This window comes from Daphnia pulicaria, chromosome 4, assembly GCF_021234035.1.
Source record: "Daphnia pulicaria isolate SC F1-1A chromosome 4, SC_F0-13Bv2, whole genome shotgun sequence".
Classification (NCBI taxonomy): domain Eukaryota; kingdom Metazoa; phylum Arthropoda; class Branchiopoda; order Diplostraca; family Daphniidae; genus Daphnia; species Daphnia pulicaria.
In genome coordinates this window covers 15,268,244-15,294,679 of record NC_060916.1, presented here as the reverse complement: position 1 = coordinate 15,294,679, position 26,436 = coordinate 15,268,244, and the positions used below count along the sequence as shown (strand labels likewise).

General features: G+C 38.8%; 2 protein-coding genes and 1 non-coding gene across 3 annotated transcripts; 2 read left to right on the top strand and 1 right to left on the bottom strand.

Annotated features, from left to right (window-relative positions):
• Positions 1–1,459: 1,459 nt before the first annotated feature.
• Positions 1,460–26,157, top strand: LOC124338356. Its single transcript, XM_046792502.1, has 8 exons — positions 1,460–1,556; positions 1,657–1,717; positions 1,896–1,944; positions 2,119–2,165; positions 2,347–2,395; positions 2,462–2,540; positions 7,290–7,354; positions 26,020–26,157. The coding sequence occupies exons 2-7, from the start codon at positions 1,690–1,692 to the stop codon at positions 7,350–7,352; spliced, it is 315 nt and encodes a 104-aa protein (XP_046648458.1). The 5' UTR covers positions 1,460–1,556; positions 1,657–1,689; the 3' UTR covers positions 7,353–7,354; positions 26,020–26,157.
• On the top strand, positions 4,161–4,234 carry LOC124338722. Its single transcript, XR_006917963.1, has one exon. It is a non-coding gene; the product is annotated as a small nucleolar RNA SNORD18 (small nucleolar RNA).
• On the bottom strand, positions 17,253–19,199 carry LOC124338331 (glutamate receptor ionotropic, kainate 5-like). The gene is made up of 5 exons (XM_046792473.1): positions 19,075–19,199; positions 18,916–18,997; positions 18,642–18,800; positions 18,381–18,576; positions 17,253–18,311 (listed from the first exon to the last, which is right to left on the bottom strand). Exons 2-5 carry the CDS (start codon positions 18,988–18,990, stop codon positions 18,082–18,084), a joined length of 660 nt encoding a protein of 219 aa, XP_046648429.1. The 5' UTR covers positions 18,991–18,997; positions 19,075–19,199; the 3' UTR covers positions 17,253–18,081.
• Positions 26,158–26,436: the final 279 nt, after the last annotated feature.

Here is a 26,436-nt window from a genome sequence, read left to right as displayed (position 1 = left end):
TGCCAAACTTCAAAAATGTGGCAGTGAGAAAACAAATTTCTATTTTTCAATTTCAAAACGAGAATTAATTTCCTTTTAAAAACAATTTAGATTGACGGGTCAATTGGAAACGTCCATATGCCTCATATCGCAATATTCTGCAATTATGACCAAAGAATACGAAAACTTGAATTATTTTACAGTTACTCGAAAGGCCGTCGAAAGGTTCTACAGTCCCAGGTGCACCGTTACTACGACTGCTCTGCCAGGTATTACCTTGAGATAATTCGACTGCTTTTATTAACAGGGAGATTCAAGGCTGTCTGATGGTGTTACGCAATGCTTACAAAATATTTAATCTCATACAAAGACACTTGTAGCACACAAGCAAGGCAAGTCGGAATAATGATTGGCTTATTTAAAAAAAAATTCGAAACCAACGGACTATGTGTAAATATTCATAACATTTTGTGTCAAACGAGTTACTCCCTGAGACTTGGATCTTATTTTTGTTGCTATTAAAGCCTGATTGTATTATGTGTTGATTGTTGTGATTGGAATCAAATGCAGGGTATATTATTTTTGAGAAAAATTAATTCAGTAGTAATAATTGTTTAGTAAAAAGGGTATACAAGACGAAGAATTGCAGGTCTAAATAAAGCACGTAAATGGGAAATGATTCTTTTATTTTGTTGTTGTTGTTGTTGTGTGGGTTTCAATTTCTCGCGCGGTTGTTGGCGTTGCCACAACACTCGAGCTGATATGTAAATAATGATTAAAAACTCGTATTTCATTCAACTGTCTTTTAATAATTTATATTATTATTGAATTTCTTTATCAAGTTTTAATAAATGAAGTATCTTAGTCGATTCAAATATTCTATACTATACAGTCGCGGCTGAAAGTTTCTTTACGTGTAGCTCCAAAACCCGCCTTTTTACTGTGTATTGGCGGATGGTATTAGCCTATGGTAGAGGTTGAGTTACCTTATTTGCTCGATTTTCTCAAGTTTTACCCCCTACCCCCTTACACCTCCGACAATGATTTGTTGGCGCGGCTTTCTAAACTATGGGTAACCATGGCCGATAATCAGGCAATTGCATCGATGCCCAATAAACTAGCAATAGCTCTTCAATTAAACGGTAAAATGACAGATGATTAATCACTTTGTAACTGTGACAATTTCTGCATTGATTAGTTTCATTTTAGCATTAGGCAATAGGATTGCGTAAAGTTTGCGTTATCGCGGGTAAATTAGTAATCAATGTTAAGAGGTAGAGTTAAGTAAAGAAGGGCGGTAAAAAATAAAGAAACGAGCAAATAAGGTAGCTCAACCTCTACCATAGGCTAACACCATCCGCCAATACAAACTAAAAGGGCGTATTTTTGAGCTACACGTAAAGAAACTTTCAGCCGCGACTGTATATTATATACTATTACGCCGGTAGGGGAAACCTCTTCGATGTCAAACCCCAAAGGGTAAAGGGTGACGACGACATTTGTAATCAGTCGAACATTCACCACCAGCCCCAGGAGATCTTCTGCAAGTTGTGGTTTTAGGTAAAAATAATTTCAAGATTAATGTATTTTTCATTCTGTTTAAATGTTGGATAATGATTCTGTGACGGATTTAAGTGTTCCGATAGCTAAACTATTTGTGCTCTGTATAGTGTATAGTCAAAATCATGTTCGTTGCTGATCTGCAACCACATGCTGGCCATGCGTCCTAAACTTGGTGAGTAGCTAGCCGGGTTTCCTGCATTTAGTTTTTCATGATTATAATTCGAGTCTCGTTCGTATGAATTTGACAGGGTCAATTTATTGATTCCAACATTTAATTACCACTGAATTTTAAGCAACCAATTTCAAATTTTCCACTGTTCTACTCAATGCTAATAAATCTGTTTATATCTCATAAGATTCCAGCATGGGTTATGACTGTGGGACCAGTTTCGGTCTGTTGAGGCAAGTTTACTTTCATTCCGTAAAGCTATGAACGAATGTGATGAAATAACTTATACACTCTGAGGTTCAATGATGTATTACTTAATTCATCCTTACCTACATTCTCTGAAGTATTCTTCAATTTTACAATACTATGTTGTCCATCCCCATTCTTATACTTTTTTTATTTCATAGGTTGTACGTCTTGACAATGTGTGTACTATGGAAAAATGGCTTGAAAGGTGTGTATTGCTCTTTTTCGAATTCCTTTCTGTTTTATGATGATTTGTTATCCCTGTCATACTAAACCGTGGTGATAGTTAAACAATGGTAACTTAAAAATTCTGAGAACATTGAAAGTTTAACTGTTAATTTATTTTTCTTGAATTTTGTGGTATTTTTAAAATTGTTATTTGTCTTCAGGGCTCATGCAGTTGGAAGGCGAGCGTTTCTCTTGTCAGCAGCCTGTCCCGTAGGTAAAATTAATGTCTCGTTAGGTTATTTTGTTACGAATGATTATTTTTTTTTACCGCCCCAGTCTGAAGGACAGTGTTGATTGGTTTATCATCAATGACATTTTATATGATGTGTATACTACTCTTTTAATCTTTTTGAAGGTCTGAACTTAGTTTTTTTTACAGGATTTTCGATATTTTGATGGTTTCTATATTCATCATTCACTGTCCGGTAATTTTAAAATTATTTACATTTCTAGTCTGTATAGTTGTAATTGATGATAGCTAACTATGATGCACCCGTTATACGCGATGGCTCTGCAACAAAAACATGAAATCACTTGCCCTCACTGAATCTAGAAATTTGCCAGATATTGTACTCATTAGTTAGATTTTTATTAATATTCCTGTTTTATTTCAGGTTGGATGCCACTCTGAATCTCACTAACTCCTTTCCTCACGTGATGGATGAGGACATTTTCGATGGTATGTTGATGAATATTAAACTCGTAGGGGCTGTCCATATATTACGTAACGCAATTTTTCACCTTTTTGGACCCCCCCTCCCCCCCTTGTCACGGATCGTAACAAAAAAACAGACACCCCCCCTTCTAATTACGTAACAAAAAACAAAACCCCCCCAGTGAATTTAAAAATACAAAATACAAATTTTCTTGATTAAAGCCATGTATTTGATGTTACATGGTACAAACTCTTAGATAGGCTCAATAAAGAAGATGAAGGCGATAATTCGACATTCCCCTGAGGGCTTTGCTCGATCATTAGCTTCTCGAGCTCAGCACTCAGGGGAATTGTATTTCCTGTGTTTATTCGTGGGAAACAAAAAACTAAACAGACGAACCATTTTAGTTACATTTTAGCGTGGGAAATCGATATTTTTGCCACTGTTTTAACTTTTTTTAATTGAAAAAAATTTTCGGCCTTGCTACGTAACGTTTTCAAAACTCCCCCCCTCCCCCCTGTAACATTTCGTAACACTTTTTGCAACCCCCTCCCCCCCCTCATCGCGTTACGTAATATATGGACAGCCCCGTAGCAAAATATTTTAGAGCTCTGATGATAATCACAAGCATATGCCTGATGAACCGCAAGGGGTTGATGTTTATAAGGATACTGAGCTTTTTTGTTACATTTATTAGTATTTTTCTTCGGCAGTTGGATATGTGTTTCCTAAGCTAGCAATTTTGTTTCTTAGGTGTTGGTGTGCAGTTTTCATGTTCCCTGTTGGATGTTTTCTATTGGTAATTATGAGCATTCGTCATTTGAATTTTATCCCGATCGCCACGCCTCCTTCTTAATCGATGGGAAGGGAGGTGCCAAAATTACGAACGGGGAAATTAATGTTCACGTAGGAAGCAACTGAGATCGACCAGATCTACGGGTTGTGCCTTAAACGGAGACTACATTTTCGACATTTTGATTTTACTTAAACTATTTTTGTTTATAGGTTTCTGCCAAGTTGTAGGTCGCTCCGTTACTGAACTATTTGCGTCAAGCGGGTATGAAATCTTTCTCTTCACATTGTTTTTACCACTTGATGTTTCAAATGATTTTTCATCTTTCGGGTCTGAATGTATTTGGATGATATCCTATTATTTGCTGATGAAACATCTGGTTGAATTTATCGTTATCTTTTTTAAGAAATTTGTTTTATAACGTCATGCTTCTTTCTACAAGGCTACTGTGGGGTAGGTTTCCCTGGTGTATCCTCGGGGTTTTCCATCAGGTAATTGAACTATCTAGTATTAAGTTTATAGTGATGTTCAATGATGAGTTGCTTATTGGTCCGTGTTTATGATTCAATGATTTCAAATAATTCAGTAAGCTCTGAGGAATTCCAATGTTATACGCAAAATTGCTATCGGTCAATTAGTAACACTATTTTTGTTTCAGCAGTGGATTCCGCTTGGTCCGTTTATAGTCTTGCAGCTCTTGCTACCGTCTGTTGTTCGTGATGTGAGTATTGTTTAGGACTTATATTTTTGGGATTTTATGATAAAAGTGTAACATTTAGAGCATTGGGTTCTGAAGTTTAGTGATTGTTGTTATTTCTGAACGATTTTCGTTATGTCGATTTTTCATCGTTTGGGCTGACGTTTTATAGTTTTTCTTATTTACTTAGGCTTTGGCGTTGCACTCCTTGGATTACTCGTTTCATGGTGAGTTGCCTTTTTATTTTAAAGAGTAAAATTGTCATGATAAAAAAAAACTTCAATGACTTCTGGATGAAGACAAGATCGTCTACAAATCTGATTTTCACTCTATTCTATAATGTATATATTGTATTAAGCTGAGTTAACATGTTCTTTAAAATTTTTTAGGTGGAGGCCAAATGCCAATGGCTTTCTTATACTGATGAGCATGATTCACGGCTATTCTATTTTATAAATAAGGCATCTAGTTTTCCGGAGAGGGAACCTACTCGATGACAGGGATGACGCCCACGTTTGAAATCACTTGAACATTGGTATTCAGCCGCTGAAGACCCACTGCAACTTGAGGTAAAGTTTTATCAAATCTGAGTTTTTATTGCAATTGTGTAAACCTATTAAATTTGAGTTGAAGAATATTGTATTGTGCTGAAAGCTAAACTATTTGTTTTCTATGTAGTTGGATTTATATTCGTTGCTGTTCTGCTTTCTAATGGGTCTTAAACGTGGTGAGTAGCTAGCTGGGTTTCTGCTGTTATATTTTCATGATGATAATTCGAGTCTCTTTCGTATGAATTTGACTAGAGGTTAATTTATTGATTCCAAAATTTTAACTACCACTGATTCAAACTTTAATTTCAAATCATCCATAGGTAGTTGCAAAGCTTATTTATCTGTTTTCTTAGAAAATTCAAGTATGGGTGGTGATAATTTTCCCTGTCAAGTTTTGGTCTTACGTTGAGGTAATTTACTTAAATACTCTAAACCTTTAAATGAATGTGATGAAGCAACTTATCCACTCTGAGGTGCAATGTTGTATCACCTAATTCATCCTTACCTACATTCTCTGAAGCACCCCTTAATTTAAAAGACATTGAATAGTTTATGGTGAATCTTATCATTTTCTTCACTCGTAGGTGGTTCATCTAGTCCATTGGTGTACAATGGAGAATTCACTTGAAAGGTGTGTATTTTTTTTTTTATTTTAACTGGGCTCAACTCCTAAACGAGTACCGCCCGAATGTATTGACCGAGTATAAAACACTATTTACAGTATCAATACAATAAAATTTATACAGAACAAACACATGGTAAAATGGGGAAATTGGACCTATTAGCCACTACGGGTCGGGCACAGCCCCAGCCTCCAGTCGGACCTTTATGTGCCTGGCCGGCTTGGTTGGACCTTCAAGACTGTACCGGACAGTCGCCGGTATAGCCACAGCCCGACGGAGGCCTGAGCGGCAGTTGCCGTGTGGTAATTACGTGTAGCTGAGAGCATATGGATGGGAGACTGGGGCCGTAAGAGAGTGTCGTGACGCTAGTGGCCTAATGTACATCAAGATGTTGTGTAGGCTGAAAGCCCACGAGATAGAGAGAGAAGAATAGACTCAGGTAAAGCTGTTACGAGGTTGAGGCTGCGACGCGTTTTATGCCACGAGACGACAGCCGACCGGTTGAGTGTATAAAAGCCCGCATGGCTTGCCAGACGACCGGATTTTTGGGAATTGCCGCCAACTCCGGGGGCCAGGCTACCGACTCCGTTGAGCATGCTACGCGGAAGAAGGTGCGTTGCCGAAGAAAGATAGGACAATGAAATAAAAAGTGGTGTACAGACTCTTCATGGTAGCCACACTCACAAGCTGGTGAGTCGGAAAATTTATAACGATATTGGTGTGCCTTTAAAGCACAGTGACCTATGAGAATTTGGGTAAGCTGAGACGACAGGGGACGTCTGAGTAGGGTCCTGGCGGACGACACGTTTGGAAAGAACAGCCTAGTGATTTTGCCGATGTCTGATTGGGCCCATTCCCGATTCCAGAGTTTTAGAATTACATCCCAGGTTTCCCTTTTTGCACAAAGCTTGGATGGGAGCAAGGGCGCAAGTTCCGTAGGCGGGATGACATTGGGACCCGCTGCAAGCAGGCAGTAAGCCATGGCCAGCATCAGGCCAGCGGACGAGCGACTGTCGTGGCACGCAAAAACTGTAGACGACTCGTTGATGAACGTGAGCAACTCCAAATTTATGGCTTGCAGGCCGGTCAGTTTTGCCCTCGGAAAAGCGAAAGAGAATGCAGAAAGGAGTGTATAGGTTTTTTCACATTCCTTTTTGTAATTTATGTTATGATGAATTGTTATCCCTGTCATACAAAATCTTGGTGATAGTTTAACAATGGTAACTTTTTAATTTCTGAGAACATTGAAAGTTTAAATATTCATTAGTTTCATTCCATTCTATTTTGTATGAACATTGTTTTCTGTCCTCAGGTCTCATGCGGTGGGAAGGCGAGCTTTTCTTTTGCCAGCGGCGCGTCCCGTCTAGGTAATTATAGTGTCGTTAGGATTATTTGCTAATTGCTACGAATGATTATATTTTATACCGCCCCAGTCTGAAGGACGGTGTTGATTGGCTTATTTTCCATGACATTTTAATAAATGTGCTACTTTTTTTGTGATCTTTCGACTTTTGATGTGATTTTTTTTTTTGGTTGCAGGATTTCCAACATTTTGATGGGTTCTGTAGTCATCATTCACTGTCAGCTGTCACAGGTAATTGTTAAATTATTTACGCTTCTAATCTTAATAGCTTTAATTGATGATAGCCAAGTACGATGCATCCGTTATACGCGATGGCTCTGCAACGAAAACATGGAATCACTTGCCCTCACTGAATCTAGAAACTTGCCAGATATTGTACCCATTTGTGTGGTTTGTTTTAAATAGTTCTGTTTTATTTCAGGTTGGTTGCTACCCTGAATCTCACTTACTCCTTTCCTCAAGTGATGGATGTGGACATTTTTGATGGTATGTTTCACCACCCGCACTGTTGTACGGACTCGCTTGAAATCCCACGTTCGCCTTTCAAATACCCAGACGGGCAAACCGGTTTTAGTCATAGATAGACATGTCTGTGGGTCTTTTGGCGTCTCCCCACGAGCCGTTCTTCTGTCACGCTCTTGACGTTTATTTACACCCAATATCTATCAAGGCCACCCAGTAAATGTGGTGTCTATAATAACCGGTCTTATATTAGGTCGTCCGTACTGATCCCAATAAAACAAGGTCCATCTTTCCGATTTAATACTTGACAACCCGATAAATCCGGTAAACCTCCTCTTTGTTTGCTAAAATGACCAATTGTATTTTAGTGGGAAAGGTATGCTTTTCTCATTTCAATTTCGTGTTTCGCCCCTTTCATTTGTGTGTTGTCAATTAAGAGGTTGGGTCACCAAAATATCGTTTGTTCCCCCCCATTGGCATTCTTTCAAGAATTTAAATAAATTCTGGAAGTAGTCTTTGGGGTATATTTAAATATAGTTTGGTTCGAGAAGTCATCGGCAAAGGTTGACAGAACTGCATACGTCGAAGTCGAGCTGATTTAACCGGGATGCACTGAGTCTTATTTAGTTCCAGTTACGTACATTGCTCAAGTGCCACAGGATGTCAGAGTTAGCCCGATTCCAAAGAATGTCACGTGGACGATTTCTACGAGTTTCCCGGAGTTTCCATCACGTTCAACTGTATTCGGTGATTTTTATTACCAAAATGTTACTCTGATGTCGTGCAACCTGTCATTAATTCACACCTCCACAACGGAATAGTGGAGTAAGGCATTGTAATTACCAGTGTTAGCCGTTAACCCAAGTACTAATTTGATCTTATCTCCAACATCAATTCAGGTATAGAAGGGGGGGGGGGCCAACAGTGTACAGCAGTGGAGCGTTTCTTCCCTGCCAGCTTCCAATTTTAATGGCGGTTGTATCTAACGTCAACCCCCGACGACTGCAATGACCCGACCATCAACTTTAAAAGGTGAGTAATCTAGCTTATTTTTATTTTATTTTTTCATGTTTATACCTGCGTTGTTTGTGATACGCCATGACTTTAGTGTTTATTTGTGTTTTATTCGTGGAAATGGGAGTGTAATGACTTGTGTGAAGACCTGGCCTACTGCTTGTAGTATAGAGCAATCTACTACGCAGTATCCCAAGGTCAATCTACTACGCCGTACCTCAAGGTCGCTGTACTACGCAGTACCTTGATGGCTTTCCCTATTGCACCATCTCACCTGTTGCCTATGCAACTACATCCGGGATTGCGCCACACTCTGCAGTGATGGTGCAATCCCCACCACCTTGATAACTGTCTATAAAAGCCCGACACTCTGTTCATCCAGCAGAGTCGTACCCGGCATTGTAACCCAACAACTACGTCAATACAAATACTTGCAAAGAACACTGTCTCCTCCTCGTTATTTGGTTATCAAGAACTATTGTGAAATCATCACAAATTGGTGAACGTGCCAGTTTGGCTTCGAACATCCGACCTTTTTCAACAATCATGGAGGAAGGAGAGGAACACCAAAGCGGTAAGAGAATGACGACTCTAACTTTACCATCTAAGATACATCTTATGCTGCTTTAAACGAGTCCCTGATAGGGGAGATAGACTTAGAAGAAGACAGTTACATCAGATTCCCTTCCACAAAATATTTTACCCATTAGAGAAAGATTTTTTTATCGCAGTGGAACGAGTTAATTAAAATTACAACAAGACGTCGACACTAAAGAATTATCAATAGATTTTTTTTTTAAAGGCAAACAAACAAAAGTTTAAACTTAGATATAACTACGTTACAGCAACAGTTAGCACAACAGACAGCACAAATCACTCAACCTCCAAACATGACTTCAACTCCTCCAACACCGCCGACCGCTCCTATACAAATTCCTTTAAACCAACAGCAAGGCCCTAGAGCACCTTCCCCCGATCCAAACAATGTTCCATTGACTAAAAGTCATCTCATCGAACTATACTCACGGGATGAACGAAAATCAATTCCAGTTTACAAAGGGAAAAGAGGAGATCAACTTATAAATATTTGGTTAAAAGACGCCGAAAGAGTAGCGCAAAACGCAGGATGGGACGCAAAGGATAAAATTAAATATTTTTCAGACCGATTAAGAGGTGATGCCGCGGATTGGCACAGTGACTACATAGATCACGCTGCGGATAAAGAAGATTACGATGCGTGGGAGAAAGCTATCAGTAGCAGATTTTTAACGGAAACAGAGATCGAGAACCTTAAGAAACAATTAAATGAACTAAAACAGATGCCTGATCAGAGTACCCAAACATATGTTTCAAGACTTAATCATTTGTATGACATTATTCATGGAAAAGAAATCGTTCTTGATGAAACAATTGCACCCCCTGAAGCCGTAGTTCTGGCTAGATCACTTAGGAAAATTAGAGGAGAAGCAAAACAAAAGATAATGCTAAAAGGCTTGTTACCAAAAATATTACAGGCCTTGTGGACCAGAATTGACGTAAATAGCTCTTATGAAGATGTTTGCGAGATAGTTTATGCAGCACAAACTATAGTAAATAGAATGGAGCGGAATGAGGAGAAAAGTCTAAAAGCAACAATTGCAGGTTTTTCGGCTCACGAAGACGAGCAAGACGTAGAGCTTCAAAGACAGAAAAATAAGCTTTCCAAACTTGAAAAACAACTAGCAGGTCTTAATTTCGAACAGCGACCATAGGACTTTTAACCACACCAGTGTACATAAATTACCAATTATAGCTAATGTAGCTCAACTAATGAGAATACCAGTAACATTTAGTAACCTTAAGACACAAGCATTAATAGATACCAGTGCAGCTGCAAGCTTCTTAGCACACCGTTTGTTAATATGTATTCCGTATAATGATATTAAAGAATTACAAGTTAAGAATTACAAGTTTCTTACCCAAACGTACAGTTATTTAGAACAGTTTCAGTAGTAGTAGTTAAACCTATTGATAAATATGGATTAAGCATTAGATTAGCTCGTAGACACCCATTTATTCACCAATTTTATGTTATAACAGATCTAGATGAAGGTTGTATTTTAGGTTATGATTTCCTCGCAGCTAACAAGATTGTTATTAACCCCAGTGAACGTAGTATTAGTTATACACATGAGAATGAATTAAGAAACTTGATCATACCCCCTTTATCAATATGTTCAATCAGTATAGCCACACCTCCACAGCTCGATTTAGCAGGAGTCCCAGTCGAGCAGAAAGAAAATTTGAAAAACCTGTTGCTTAGCTATTTTTCCCTTTTCACCGAAAATATTAATGAGTTGGGTAAAGCGATATCGATTAAACATTCAATTCATACCACGCAAATACCAGATGTTATGCCAATGAGGCGCACCCCAGAGAGATTGAGATTAGTAATGAAAAAACAGATTGAGGATATGTTAAGAAATAATATCATTAGACCAAGTACCAGCCCATTTGCCTGTCCTATCTTGCTCTTAGCGAAGAAGGAAGAAGGTCAAATGAGGTTTTGTGTCGACTATCGCCCGCTAAACAATGTAACAGTTAAAGACAGATATCCAATTCCCAATATTCAGTTGATTATCGATAGCCTTCACGGCGCGAAATATTTTTCAACTTTGGATTTGCTCAGCGGATATTGGCAGATCGAAATAGAAGAAAAGCATAAATACAAAACTGCTTTCATATGCGAGTATGGACTTTACGAGTTCAACTGCATGCCTTTTGGTTTGTGCGATGCTCCGAGTACTTTCCAGAGGGAAATGAACACCTTATTTAAAGATTTCTTATATGAATTTGTACTTGTTTATTTGGACGACATCAGCGTTTTTAGTAAAACGATGGATGAACATATTCGACACTTGCGGATAGTATTCGACCTGCTAACACAAGAGAATCTGAAACTTAAGATAAGTAAATGTGACTTCTTTAAGACAAAGATAAAGTACCTAGGACATATTATTACAGCTAGTGGATTTCATCCCGACGACGGGAAAACACGTTCCATACTAAACTACCCTGAACCGTTGAACGTTAAGCAATTATCGTCCTTTTTAGGTTTGGCTAATTATTATCGCAAATTCGTACGCGAGTACGCAAAAATAGCTCATTTCTTGACAGAACTAGCGAAAAAAGATAGTACATGGGTATGGGGCGAGAAAGAAAGGGACGCCTTTCAACGTATCAAACATTGCCTAACCAGCAATCCACTTCTGAGGTCTCCAGATTTTACCATGGGAATTTCTAGTCTACTTGGACGCCTCAGAATACGGGATTGGTGCAGTATTAGCGCAGATACAGTATATATCGCCCTCAGAAACGGATCCAGAAGCCTCACACGGAGAACACGAAGTAGTAATAGCATACACTTCGCGACATTTAGACGAACGAGAACGAATTGGAATATTTCAGAAAAAGAATGTTTAGCCATTGTACATGCATTACAGCATTTCAGACCATATCTTTATGGTAGAACTTTTAGAGTATTTACAGATCATAAACCGTTAGAAACGTTGATGAAGAAAAGGACCCACACGGAAGATTAGCACGTTGGGCATACGAGATGCAGGCATATAATATGACTCTTATACACCGTCCTGGCCAGGAGAATCAAAATGCAGATGGTTTAAGTAGACAACCACTTCCAGTAATAGGCGCTATATTAAAACCCGAAATAATGCAAAACGATTGGATAACAGCGCAACGTAACGAAAAATATTGCATAAAGAAATAATTAAAATAATTAGTAAATGCGAAAACGACAACAAGAATTTCAATTTGATAATGCAGGTTTACTCGTAACCTATGACGGAGAAATTGTAGTACCAAAAGAAAAGATAGAAGAGATACTAAAGATGAATCACGACCACATGTTAGCAGGGCATTTAGGAGTTGCAAAGAGCTTAGCGAGTATTAAACGCCAATACCTTTGACCCGGACTAGGCAACGACGTTAAAGCATATGTGAGCAATTGCATCACATGTGCTAAACGCAAAGCCTACGGCTCAATTAAAGCACCACTTAAACCTTTGCCACCTGTAACCAAAGTGTGGGAACAGATCGCAATGGATATAGTTGGACCGGTCACGGAAAGTAGTAATGGAAATAAATATATATTAGTTCTGTCTGATTATGCAAGTAGATTTGTTATGACAATTCCAATGGAGAATCAAAAAGCTTATAAGATAGCTGAACACTTAGTAAAGGAAGTTTATACTAAATATGGTCGACCAGAAAGAGTACTAACCGATCAAGGTACCAATTTTCTTTCAAAACTTATCTCTCATATATGTGTATTATTTAAAATCAAGCAGATCAAGACCACTAGTTACCACCCACAAACATATGGTCTTGTAGAAAGATTTAATCGCACACTATGCGATACGCTTGCTTGCTATGTTAACGAAGAACCAGAGTCTTGGGATATGTATCTCGACTTTGTGACATTCGCTTATAACACTTCGCAACACTCAAGCATCGATAGCTGTCCATTTAATCTATTCTTTAAACGTAATCCAGTTATACCCAATGACATTGCGATAACGCAAGACGTTCAAGTCTTTGAAGACGACGATGACTACGAAAGACTTTGGAGAAAAGCGCAAGAATATTCAAAAGAAAAATTAGAAACAGTGCAAGTAAAGCAATCTTATGATCAAGGGAGTAAATTAGTGAAATTAAAAATCAATGATCGCGTTCTTTTAAAAGCATATGTAACAACAGGAAAATTTGGTAATGGATGGGTGGGACCTTACATAGTGTCTAAAAAATTATCTTACCTTAATTATGAAATTATAAAATTGGTTGGGGACAGATAATTTTTGGATATTAGCCAGTCCATTATCCAAGGCCAAATTGGTTGTACATGAAAATAGGATTAAGTTGGTAACAGAAAATCCAAACGAAGTAGTTGTTTCAGATACCACCCCTATAATAGCTAAACTTTGGGGTACATCTCAAATGAAAAAAAAAAATAAACCTAACCCAAGTGTAATCCATAAAAATAGAGGCCGCCCACCTAAAACTCCACAAACCCCACCAAAAGCAATCCTCAACCAGAACCTTCTGCTAAAACTACCCTGGTAGCACACTTACATCCATCGTCTATCATATAGATGTCTTAATGTCTAAATCAAATCTGATCTATCTGCAACCTAAATTGGATATCACATAGATACTCAATTTACTACGGCCTTATGCTATCTTCGTATAGATGTCCTATAGATCTACGTTTCTCATACGATCACGGACATCCATTTGTGTCTAGAAATTAGACGCTTAACAGACAGACGTAACATGACGTCTGTGAGATGTCCAAATTATCTGTCCACAGGATAGCTTAGGAAGACAAGGTCTTTACATTTTCATAATTTTAACTGCTAGTATTAATTTAAAGCCGTTGAACAAAACACAGTTAAAAAGTAATATAGAGTGGTGTAGTGGGTAGAGCACTGGAGTACCACTCCAAAGAACGTGGTTTCGCGCCCATCGAGAAACGTTTCTTTTTTTTCTTTTTGCTTAAATTTAAGTCTTTTGAAGACGGCTGTAAGCCGTACCCATTTAGATGTCTTACAGCGCGACATTAGTATAGACATAGGCAATCCTATGGACGTCGGGTTAAGACATCTCACTCGGCTGCAAAAGATGGGCGACGTACATCCTATAGATAGAGGCGTGCTACCAGGGTAGACAACACAAAAAAAAATTTTTGAAACAAAACTTTTGTGTTTATTGGCTATTTGTACTACAAGCTCTTTAAAACTCTTTAAAAAAAAAAACAAGAAAAACAAACAAACAAAACAAAACAAAACAAAACAAAGGAAAAAAAAAATAAAAAAAAACAAGAAAAAAAAAAAAAAACAAATAATTTCCATTTCCTTTGCTCTAAGTAGTTTTCCCTTTCTTTAAAAAATTCCAGCTTCAATTCAATCGCATTAATTAAACTTTCGATTCTGATTTACCGTTTAAAAACAAATACTTTCTCTTTTATACACACAGTCTTCAGCTACCACATGTTACCTGTATACACTAAATCACCCAAATGAAACTTTCTCTTTTGACCCGTGTAATAATTTACCGCTATCCTACACATAAATCCTTCAGCATGTCCCGTACCAGTATTTCATCCATAGAAAAAAAGGCTTTACATGCTATGTATTCCGAGTTGAGTTTCAATAAGGAGAAAAGTACATCTAACAGCATTCAACCATTTTTTTTTCACATGACATCTTTTAATTCTTCACCTTTGTCTATATATTGTATTGTCTATGTATGTCTGTGTATTGCGCATCATTTGTTGACCTATTTTGCAAGACAAAGATAGCCGTGGTATTTAAAAACAGCAACAACCGCACTGTACCACACTCGCAATTTAGTTTACAATGTGTGAAGACGCAACTGTGCTAAAGAAGACTTTTGCCCTTACGGCTCAACGCCGGAAAGGAACAATTGTGATCCTAGACGTGCAAGCAAAAATCAGGAGAATTTCGGCAAAGATCATCTCCGATACCGAAGAAAAAGTGGAAATCACCACAGACCCCCGCTATCTACCGGGCATCGAGCAATCGGTAGGGTTTGTGATTGAACAAATAAAAGAAGAGGCCGCTGACAGTGAAGAAGAACGGGGAGAGGCGACGGTTGACGACGGGCCTGTCCAACAACCGGAGGACGTTGCAGAAGCCGAAGATGATCAGGAAGAAGAAGAAGCCAAAGAAAACGTCGCGACAGATCAACATAACGAGCAGACCAACCACCAGACCCTCATCATCGACCTCACACTCAGCGACAGCGAGGACGACGAGCCGACGAGGACGACGAGGACGACAAAGACAGCATACTAAGCGACACCACGGAGGTAAACCCAGACATCCCCAGTGCAGTCCCGTTAGCCGCTCCGCCTATAAATCATCCGACACCACAGCCGCCGACAATGGAACATCCAGATTCGGCCCAGAAGGAGAGGATCCCATCACCATCCCCTCCGTGTTATCATCCACCCCAACATTTCCAAAATATGTACGCCCCACCCATTATGTTGCGAAGTGAAGGGGAGTACTACGCCCAGCGGGAGGTACTGATCCAGCAGTACCTGAGAGACAGCTTGGATTTATACTACAAGTATGAATTCCAGGCCCTCAAACTGAAAAGGGCTCGGGATGTAATCACCAACCGTAAGTACTAGGAAACTATCAAATTAATTTTTTTTAATACTTACGGTTCGTGAAGCGTTCCATTACATTACTTATCAACATTCCATTAAATACCGCATTGTAGTTCTTATGTTATTCCTGTACTATGCTTCGATTTTTATACTTATATTTTAGCTATTCACATTGTTATGCAAAATGCTTATTTTCTGTTCGAAAAATTATGCAATGTTTTGTTATTGCATTATTTACACATTTATCCAAAGGTGATGGTATTATGTTTCCCACTGTATTCAATTTAATCATACATATATACACTTAAAAGTAGTATTAGCAGCATACAAAAAATTTTTCTCTTGCATGTATTGAAACTTACTACCGAACTACTCGAAACAAAAATGGTTTCCTTCCCCGACCAAACTTCTGCGGAAGGGGGAGGAGTGTAATGACTTGTGTGAAGACCTGGCCTACTGCTTGTAGTATAGAGCAATCTACTACGCAGTATCCCAAGGTCAATCTACTACGCCGTACCTCAAGGTCGCTGTACTACGCAGTACCTTGATGGCTTTCCCTATTGCACCATCTCACCTGTTGCCTATGCAACTACATCCGGGATTGCGCCACACTCTGCAGTGATGGTGCAATCCCCACCACCTTGATAACTGTCTATAAAAGCCCGACACTCTGTTCATCCAGCAGAGTCGTACCCGGCATTGTAACCCAACAACTACGTCAATACAAATACTTGCAAAGAACACTGTCTCCTCCTCGTTATTTGGTTATCAAGAACTATTGTGAAATCATCACAGGAGTGAGAAAACAAAATGAATGACAACAGGTTTTATTTAATTGCTATTGTCGATGTGGGTTCACTTGTTTTTGATCAATTTTGCCAATCAATCTTGTGTCCGATTATTCTACTAAGTAGTCTTTTTGTTCAATCGCCTAGTTAGTTGGTCCTAAATTCCAACACAAAAAATGAAGACACTTCTAGGTGTGTGAGTGTTTATTCAATTAACGGAGTTATTCTTTCGTTTGGGGGTAGAGCTTGTTAAACACTGTCAACTTTTCGTGTACAATTCCATAGGTATGGTCGATTTCACATGTAACAGTCAACACATAGGCTGTGGGTGGGTTTGGTATTGGAATAATTGTGAGGGCGTTTTATACAGTAAGGGAAGTAACCAAATTCTTCTATATGAATGTTCATATTTGGTCGTGTGGACTGTTCCTTCCAGACAGTGGCCCTATATCGTCTATTTTCTTGCTTGGTTTCTTGTAACTTTTCTAACAGGCAAATGGAATTGGCAAATGTTCTTAGAAACGAATGGGCAAGTCTTAATTTTTTGGGCTGCCTTCGTTTATGGGTCACAAACATTGGGGATGTACAAAATATGTTTAGAAAGAAAATATTGACATTTTTGTGTATTTTGTAATATTTAATTGGCGGGTAATTATTACTTATTGTTATTCACCTATTTTATTCTTTCAGTTCCTTCAACAGTTTCATTTAGGAATTTTTTCCAATTTTGTTTTTCTTTTACTAGGCTTTTTTTTCTGTACGTGTTTCCGATACCCGGCGTAGATCGAAAAAGTGAAATGTGCAGGTTGAAATCCAATGTGTCCAAGTAAGTGTTGCAATGAATTCCAAGTGCGCTACCAAATAGCATATGATGATTTTATAGGGTGAAAGTAATTCTAAACTAGGGGAAATCAAGTGAATAGTTTGTTCAAGTTCAATTTTGATAAATTCCCAAGTTATTCGAGGACGATGGTTGTTTCTTCTGTCTCATTGGCTTCTTCTGTCTTGGGTGATACCTTGACAAAGTGTTTCCGTTGTAGCAACTCATTAACTTTGCGAATACGAAGTTTACGTAGAAAAATAATTTTTTCGCCAAGAAAAGCCAAAAGGGAAAGGCTCGATCCAACTAACAAAACAACAAAAGCACCGGTCAAATTTTTAATTGAAAGGGGCGACAGTTTCTTTTTCTGTCCACTTTGGGGTTTTCCGGTACATTGGGGAGGCATTGGGCGAAACCACGTGTCCCAAAAGTCGACCAGTCCAGTTTCTTGCAGATTTAATGTTCTATTTCGTTATGACAATTTGAATGAAATTAAATCACAACGATTAATGGCGAGTAATTTTATCTTGCAGCAGTAGCTACTACTTACGCTAGTTGAATGATTTGCGTGTGGGGACTGTTTTTCTGTAGAACAAGCGTACACATGATGGAGATAAATGCTTCTTTTGCCATTTGAAAATTGCAGTTTCCAGTCTTGTTAAAATCTTTTCTGATTGTATCCAGTAGGTAAACGTTTGCCTAATTAAAGATCAGAAATTCTTGTGAAATTAAAGAATAAAAACCCCCGGCAAACCGTTACCTCAAGGAAGACGTTTCCATATTCTGATTTGACGGGATCAGCGCAGTTCGTCAACGATCCACATTGAGAGTTTGGGTAGGTGTCCAGTCTTCTCCTTAAATTCCCGAATAGGCCCGTGTAATTGTTGGTCTGTTGAAATTCGAGTAAGTTTTAAGTTGTGAAAGTCTTGACATTTTATTTACTTGCCGTTAGTAAAGTATTCATAAACCCCGTTTCCCTGACTATTAATTTGATATCGGGATTGTCAACAACGTCGTAGACTGAATTGATTAGCGGTTCACTGATTGGCGTCACTACGTAAGTGAAGAGAGTCGACGTGTAGGCCTGGACGAAGATGAAAGCGGCCAGGGTCCAAACGCCAGCGACTAGTCGATAGGGTAATCTTTTCGACATACAAGGGCCGCCTAATTAATAATTTAAAAAACAAAAAGGTTTAAAATAATTAATGTGTATCTTGGGCCTGATAAGCAAACCTTGTGATAGCAAATTGCCGAAAACGTAAAGATATTGTTTTCCCGTTAATCCATACGAGATCATTTTTTCAGCCGGTGGATTGTCGATTGGTTTTAGTGCTGGTGTTTCAATTACGGATCGATATTGCAAGTAGCGTTGGATCAAATTCAAAACTGTGATGACGCAAACGATTGATATTCCAAGTCCTAACCAAATCTGAAGTGATGGAATCCTTTTGAACACGGAATATTATATTTAGTGCGTTATTTCAATTTTCTAACCGGCCATTGAAATGGTTTGACGACGGCGTTGACGTTGGCCGATTCATCAGGGATTGGGATGAGGAAAGTGTAATAAGCGTAAATCCATGGCAATGAAAAATCGACGACTGAATTGTACTGGTAGTTGGCGATCGTATCGTGGACCAGCAAATCGGCTTGCTGTGAAAGTTTACATCATTATAATTTTACACCAGATTTGTCTTTCTAATTGTCATTATATAATTCGTTTTTAATTTACTATTTCTTTTCAAATAGAAATTGGAATGAACTTTACTTGATTCCATAAATAGCTGAAAAGTCCTGGGGCTTTTTCCGATGGCTCCAGTTTGTCTTCCGTCACTCGAACCATTTCGTACCTGTTGGGACAATGGATCAAGTTAGGTAATCAGTCAAAGGGCAGTTAAGTGAAATTCTTATTTTTGTCGGTTATTACGTGAAATTCAAACGTTTCGTCAAGAATTTGAGGATCTCTCCGCCTTTGAGCGGTCCAACTATTCCTTTAGGGTTTCCACTCCAAAGTGTCTGGTCCGCACCATCATTTAATGACAGCAGGTTAATTGAATTGTAATTTCAACGTTTGCGTTATTCTTACCCATATGACGCGGATGTGTTGGCCGTTGAGCGTGTTCGGCGTTGATGAACAACTGTCAATAAAAATAATAAAGAGCCAAATGGAAAAAGTTAATATATTAGGCAAGAGGGACATTGTGATTCAGCTGAACGGACGATGAGCTGCCAGATCTAACGTGTCTAACGTGTCTATCTTGCCAGCAGCAACGGACGACGGACCTTAAATAGCCGACGGTACAAATTCAAGAGGCGTGTTAGCAGTTCACTGACTCTTGAAGCTAACCGTTTGTTGTGGAAACGGCAGAACCAATCGTGGGAATCATTTCAGAATTCCAGGATTGCCATTGAAATGTTAACAATGCTAATGCTCTCGAAGTCATTGGGCGTAGATTTGTCCAACCGTAGAAACTACCGACATCAACTATTTTGAATGTCCTTTTCCATTTGTTTACATCGCGTGCAAGACCTTGCGTAGTGTACAAGTTTAATAACTCGTTTGGACTCTTCGAATTCTATATACTGCCGTGGTCGCTTCATGGGGCATTTGAGGGCATTTGGGGGCATTTGGGGCTAAGGTTACGTTATCAGAAACGTATGGGACTCCCGTCTACAGCAGGATATGTCCGCTTTATTCTACACGATTCAATCCAATGGGTTCCATTCCCTCAGCATGAATAACTAGTCTGCTATAATATTTAACCTCATCTGCCGCTGACGTCGATGTGAGTTTTTGACCGTCGTACACGTAATCTCAAGTAGTCTCGATTCCAATTTTCCAGTGTGTGCTTTTTATTCCAGCCTCGGTCAGCATCGTTGACTGAAAAATTGTCGTCGTGAACAATTCGAATTCAATTCACCCCAGCAGCAGACCTGGCCTGATTGGGGTGAGTAAGGTGTATTCATTTAATATCTCTTGGTGTGTGTTTCATTCACTAACTCGCCTCCAGCGTTTGACTCGAGATTGGATTGACAGTTCGTTAATAGCCATAAAGTTTTAGGAAATAAGGTCCGCCTTTTCGTGGCGACCAAGTGGTTCAAGTCGATTTGATATTTTGTTCATTTGACTAAACTTCAGAAATATTTGATGGCGACTATATTATGCAAGTTATCTGCCCAGCTCCGAAATGGACGGTGGGAATGTGATGAGAAAATATCGTTCCCAGCTCTTGAATATTTGAATATCGTGACCAGAGCGGAGGCAGTGCGGGTTTCCATCTGTTGTCATTCATTAATTTAGAGGGGCAGTTCGTGAGTCCCTGCACGACAGGTCAAGTATTGGCCTCTGCACTGACCACCCATGTTGTCAAACCGAGTTTGTATTTAAATAGGGAGAGAGAAAAAGGTGGCTGACACGTATATGCAACAGCAAACGGTATAATGGAGAATGTATATGCATTTCCTTTCTCTCTTTATGAATATCCAACGATTTCAAGGGAGTCACATCGGCTTCCAGCGCCATGAATTACGTGTATCAGCAACGGCGCAGTTGTTGGTGATTCTTTAAATCGATCCCATGCAGCGTATTGAACGAAATATAAATTTTTACGATAGCTCGATTTGTTGAGACTCGAGTGTCTCTTGGATTTGTTCATCACTAAGAAAAAAAGGAGCGAGAAGACCCAGTCACCACACCACCACAGTCTGTGGTGATGCGAGTCACTAATAATTGACTTGTTTTTGTTTGGTGATTGTGTCGTGATTTATTTTCGGTAATGATCAACTGTGGTGAGATTGGATTTCAAACGGAAACCAAATAATTCAATTCTATAATCTTCTTTTTGGCGTTTAGAAACCAGTCGAGTGTCCAACGCCTATCGTCAATCACGCGTGCAAGTGAAAGCGACAACGTCGGAAACAGCAGAAATAATAAAAGAGATGAAATGGACCGAGTTTATTACGGAACAAACAGCCGAAGGAAAGCCATGACAGGGTACTTTTGTCCATGTCTCATTTCTCATCTAATTAGTTGTTAACCTTCTTAATTGGCTTCACGGTATAGAGGAACAAGGCGATCGTTCCATTTTTCCGCTCACGGAATATTCCAAAGACTCGTATGGCTGCATCACATCTTATGTTGGGTACACCAATTCGCCTTGTCCGATAGCCGTATTTTAAAATGTTTATGTGTTTAGTGCTGGCATTGATATTATTTGAATCACGACTGTAATTTTTTTTTTTTTTCAACTTTTAGAACATCTCCAAGTTATGCAAAGTGTCGCCACTTTGCATTATGATTTCGGGCTTTTTTTGAGAGAACCTTCCGTCTTTTGGTTTGTGTCGAATCGTTCTGACCTTTCCCCCTTTTCGTTGCGTCACAAATATCCTGCCGTCCACAACGGTCTGTTAAGTGGAGAGGTTCTGGGTGCATTCCGATCGATATCTCGTTTCGTGAAGGGTCCGTGAATTGGTTTCGACGGGTTTCACCGATTCTAGTTGCGGCCTTTACGTTAGTGCTGCACGTGATGGGTAGAATTTGTGTCGAATCGTCGTGTATTTATATCGATTTCATCTTCGGTTATAGTAGATCTAGTGCTTTATTTAGTGATCCAGTAGCTTTGCAAATCAATTTTCATCCCAACATAGAAATGGGACGTCATCACTACCTGTTATGATGATATGTTCCTATATTGCATCCCTAAAGATAGTCTTTTTCGGTAGCAAGGATCTCTTAAATTTCCGTGCGTAATCTGAAGTGATTCATTGACTTGAAATGAAATGTTTGTTTTGAAGACTGCTGTCTGCCCATTGTGAATAATTCCATGATTCGTGCGTCTTGTGAAACGTTGTTAAAATAAACTAAAGATTGAGTAGAAGAAAAATTGTCATTGTAAAAATTGCATTCTTTTTTTACACTTCAACTAAATACGTTTGGGTTAATACATCCCCCCCCCCCGCGGTTTTGTTTTCATTTTTATTTCGCCCTCTGATGACGTTTTAGTCTACAGAAAAACCTTCCGATATTATGTCTCTCCCCCAATTTCCAGTTCATCTACTGAGCAAACGAATTTTTTTGACTTTTATAACATCGACTAAATATTTTTTTTAAAAAAGAATTTTGCACTACAACAACTTGCATCAGCATGTATCCACAAAGTGCGTGTAAGCAGTTAATAAGACGTTCCAGCAATATAAAATTTGTTAAATGGACGGTTTTTCCAGGATTTCAAAATAAGCAATTATAAAAGAAACCAATTATTTATTTTTTCTTTCTTTCTTTAGTTTCTTAGTTTCTTTAATATATTAGGTTGGTAATGGAACGGACCTTTCCCTTTCCTTAAACTGTTATCCGGCTCCGATTGAAACCAGACCTTCGCCTTCGAAAACAAAAGGAAAACCGGCCGTTGGCAGACAGTCGCATCCAGACAGGTCCTAGAGGCACATGTTGAATGTTCCCCGTGTTGGGGCGGGCATTCCATTCCTAACGGTCGTATTACATCCAATGCTTATCAAGGTCACAAAATCAATGTGTTGTCTCGGCCGTAATAACCGGTCTCGTATCGGGTCGTCCTCAGGAGTTCAGCACCTTTCCGACTTGTCTGGCCCCTTCAATACTTAACTATACACAATTCAAATGCTTTGATTCTTTCGTATAATATATACTTTATTATTTCAATCTTCGACTTTTATTTTAAAAAAAAAGAAAATTTCTGTCCGGTGAACCCGTCTGACAATCCTGTATCCTACCTGTATTCTATAGTACAGCAGATATCTTTGGCTTTCATGTGTCAATCAAGGCGGAGGACATTTATTTACACAGATTCAAATCGTTCTACGTGGAAACCCATGCACATCTGTAGACAGGTAGGCTTCGAGTTCGAGCCCTAATTAGACCGGAATTCTACACAGACTGTATAAATGCCTGAATTCCTAATACACTCTCGGCGAAAGTAAAAACTATAAAAGACTTTGGTTAGTCTGTATCTGTATAATGCCACCGTATATAAGAACCGAACCTCTTTGTAACGTCTTCATCAGTCACCAAAGTCATTTTCACCCAAAGGGACTAGACGTGGTTTTGTCCCTATTTCAAGTTCATTTGAAAGCACCGCAGAGAGAAAACAATGTTTTCCAACATTTATTTTGTTTTATGTAAAACACGCTTAACCCTTTATTTTACCCAGCACATTAAATTTAATTCCATGGAAATTTCAACTGACCAGGTGTATTGGCGACTGAAGTGAATTGCATTCCAAGTATTCAGCAATTTCGGTCGAAATCAGCAACTGCCGAACCGTTGCTGCGATTTCCGTTCGTTCACACGTTGGCCAATCCCTGCGGTTTCCAACTGGAACCTGCAACACCTAATAATCTGGTGACTGCTGATGCTAAGCGACAGAATCCGGCAAATCATGTCGACACTTTGGCTCGACACAGATTAGCGCTGGCGCCGTTAAGAGACATCAGGGAAGACATTCCGCTGGACCAGCAGGTCCTCGATTTCCTCGGCCCTTTTCGGGAGCTCATCACATCGGTTAATCAGCACTCGTTGAACGAGACGAAGATGAATAAGGAGCAATCCCGTCAAGAGTTGCAGCTCGTCGTTTCACAAGCCTTGCTCTTAATCCGACGCATTTATTCGCCATTGGTTAGTCAACTTGAATTTTCCTCTTGTATTAAATTGCATATGTATAATGTCATTTTACTATAATTCAAAGGCGCTACGTAAATGCAAAGGCTTCCAGCTGGAGTCACTATCACGAGATAATTTATCAGTCGTTTTCTCACGCAAGGTGAAAATAATTTCATTTTAAGTTATTAGTTTCAATTTGTTATGACGCATTATTCTTGGACGCAGGGTATTCAATTAGAAGAGCTCTATGGCACTCTGATGATTATTTTGGCTCATTTGCATGTTATGGTTCGCGATGTTCATGATTCGACCAGATTTTGCCCATTAGAAAATTTTGCCAAACTTCAAATCCTGCGGCAGTGAGACAACAATTCCATCCATTTGATAACGACATGGGGATGAATTTTTTTCTTTTTTGTAGATTGACGGGGAAATTGGAAACGACCATGTGCCTCATATTACATTCTGCCATTGTGACCGAAAAATACGAAAATTTGAATTATTTTACAGTCACTCGGAATGTCCTTCAGTCGTACGTGCACCGTTTTTACACCTGCTCCGCAAGGTAGGTAGTCGGTGAAATAGGACTGAAACGAAATAGGACTGGTAGAAATAGGACTACGTTTTAGGACTAGTCAAAATAGGACTGGTCGAAATAGGACTACTTTTTGCAACTCATTATTGCCAGTCCTATTTCTCCTTACGAGCAGTCCTATTTCTACCATCCACTAGTCCTAATTCTACCTGTCCTATTTCAACAGATAAAAGATCTGGCATCCTTGTCGGATTTGCTCTAAGACGATTGAACCGTAGATCCGGCACCGTTCATATACTATTCAGCCAATTAAACTATGTTAGTAATAGTCCAGTTCGTTTTTCATTTGTAACTTGTATATTTCAAAACTTTTTTAACTTTTTTTTTTATAAAAAGGTTGAATACAATCATGTTAATAAAGCCCATTTGTTAGAAATATCAATTTGATATGCAATTTAAGGTTTATTCGGAAACAAGATATTGTGTTTTAGTTTTCATTTTGTTATTCATTCAAAGTGTAATTGTTGGCTTGGAAGATGAACACTCCAAAAAAAGTCCAGTACTTAAGATGTTCGTTAAAAATCTTGAAGTTGTCAAAGCATCGCAAGCGTTAAGTAAAACTGCTTAGGCATTGTATTTCATTGTTTACTCTCAGCTAACATGTTGGCTTTGAAAAAGTTGTTTGAAATACAATAATTTACACTCAATTTAATGAACCAAGTTTCCTTTTATTTACATATTCTAGGGTATAATAGGTCATAGCTTTAGATCCTATAATTTGATGTTAAAAACTTCGAAAAATTAGTACCGTCAACCACGAATTTTTCGTTGTGGTTTATTATACGACTTTTTCGTATTGAACAACCACGAATCTCCCACTATTAATTTTTGGGAGCTACAACCACGAAAAAGTCGTGAAATGTTTTAACAGTGGATTTGTACGCCTCCTTTACAAGTATGCAAATTAGGTTTTTTCGGGTTTTTCACTCTTTTAGCGAAAGGAAGAGACCAAAAAACCTTTTTTTCTCGCTTCGTTTCTTCGTTTCTCTCCCATCCCTAACCGCCTTAATCTCAAGTTCTTTCTTGAAAAGCCGCGCGATGGAAATCCATAATGGCGGCTAAAAACGAAAAATTTTGTTAAGTCCCAACACCGAAATTCAATGGTGCTTTTAGATGAACACTCGATAAGTTGTTGCTTAATATGTTGTTAGCAAGCTCTTTAATTCAACAATGATTGCAATCAATAGCAATCTCGAAATTAGAAGTTTCGTTCTCTGCCCTAAGAATTAATTAGTATTATAAGCTTCCCAACTGTATATAATTAGCTGGTGGCACAGCGGATAAATACTGGATTGTAAATCTGAGGTTCCGGGTTCGACTCCCGTTGAAAGCAACTACGTTATTCGCAGTCTGTGAAATAGTTTAAGAAAGCTATGAATTACATAATGAGAAGGAGGAAAACATCATGTGATGATATGAAATGAAGTAAAAGTAAATAGAGATAAAATAGAAAGCAAAAAACTTTTCCTTTCATTCTTGAAAGAGGGGGATGGGTGAGAAAAACGATGGTCGCGCGAATTTGATAAAACAAAGACGTTATGACCTCGTGCCAGGGTACACAAAAGGTGTACAAAAAAAATTTGTACGCCCAAAAAGGACGAGAGTGTGTAGATGAATAATGAATTCGTAGCAGAATTATTTAGAGCTCTGATGATAATCACAAGCATATGCCTGATGAACCGCAAGGGGTTGATGTTTACAAGGATACTGAGCTCTTTTGTTGCATTTATTAGTGTTTATATGGCAGCTTGCTATCCATTTCTAAAGCTAGCATTTTTGTGTCTTAGGAGTCGGTGTGCAGTTTTCACGTTCCCTGTTGGATGTTTTCTAATGGTAATTATGAGTATTCGTCATTTGGAATTGATCCCGATCGCCACGCCTTCTTCTTAATCGATGGGAAGAGAGGTGCCAAAATTACGAACGGGGAAATTAATTGTCACGTAGGAAGCAACTGAGATCGAATTGATCTACAGGTTGTGCCTTAAACGGAGATTACATTTGACTTGGGGTTTCGACATTTCATTTTTCTGTTTTACTCAAAATATTTTTGTTTACAGGTT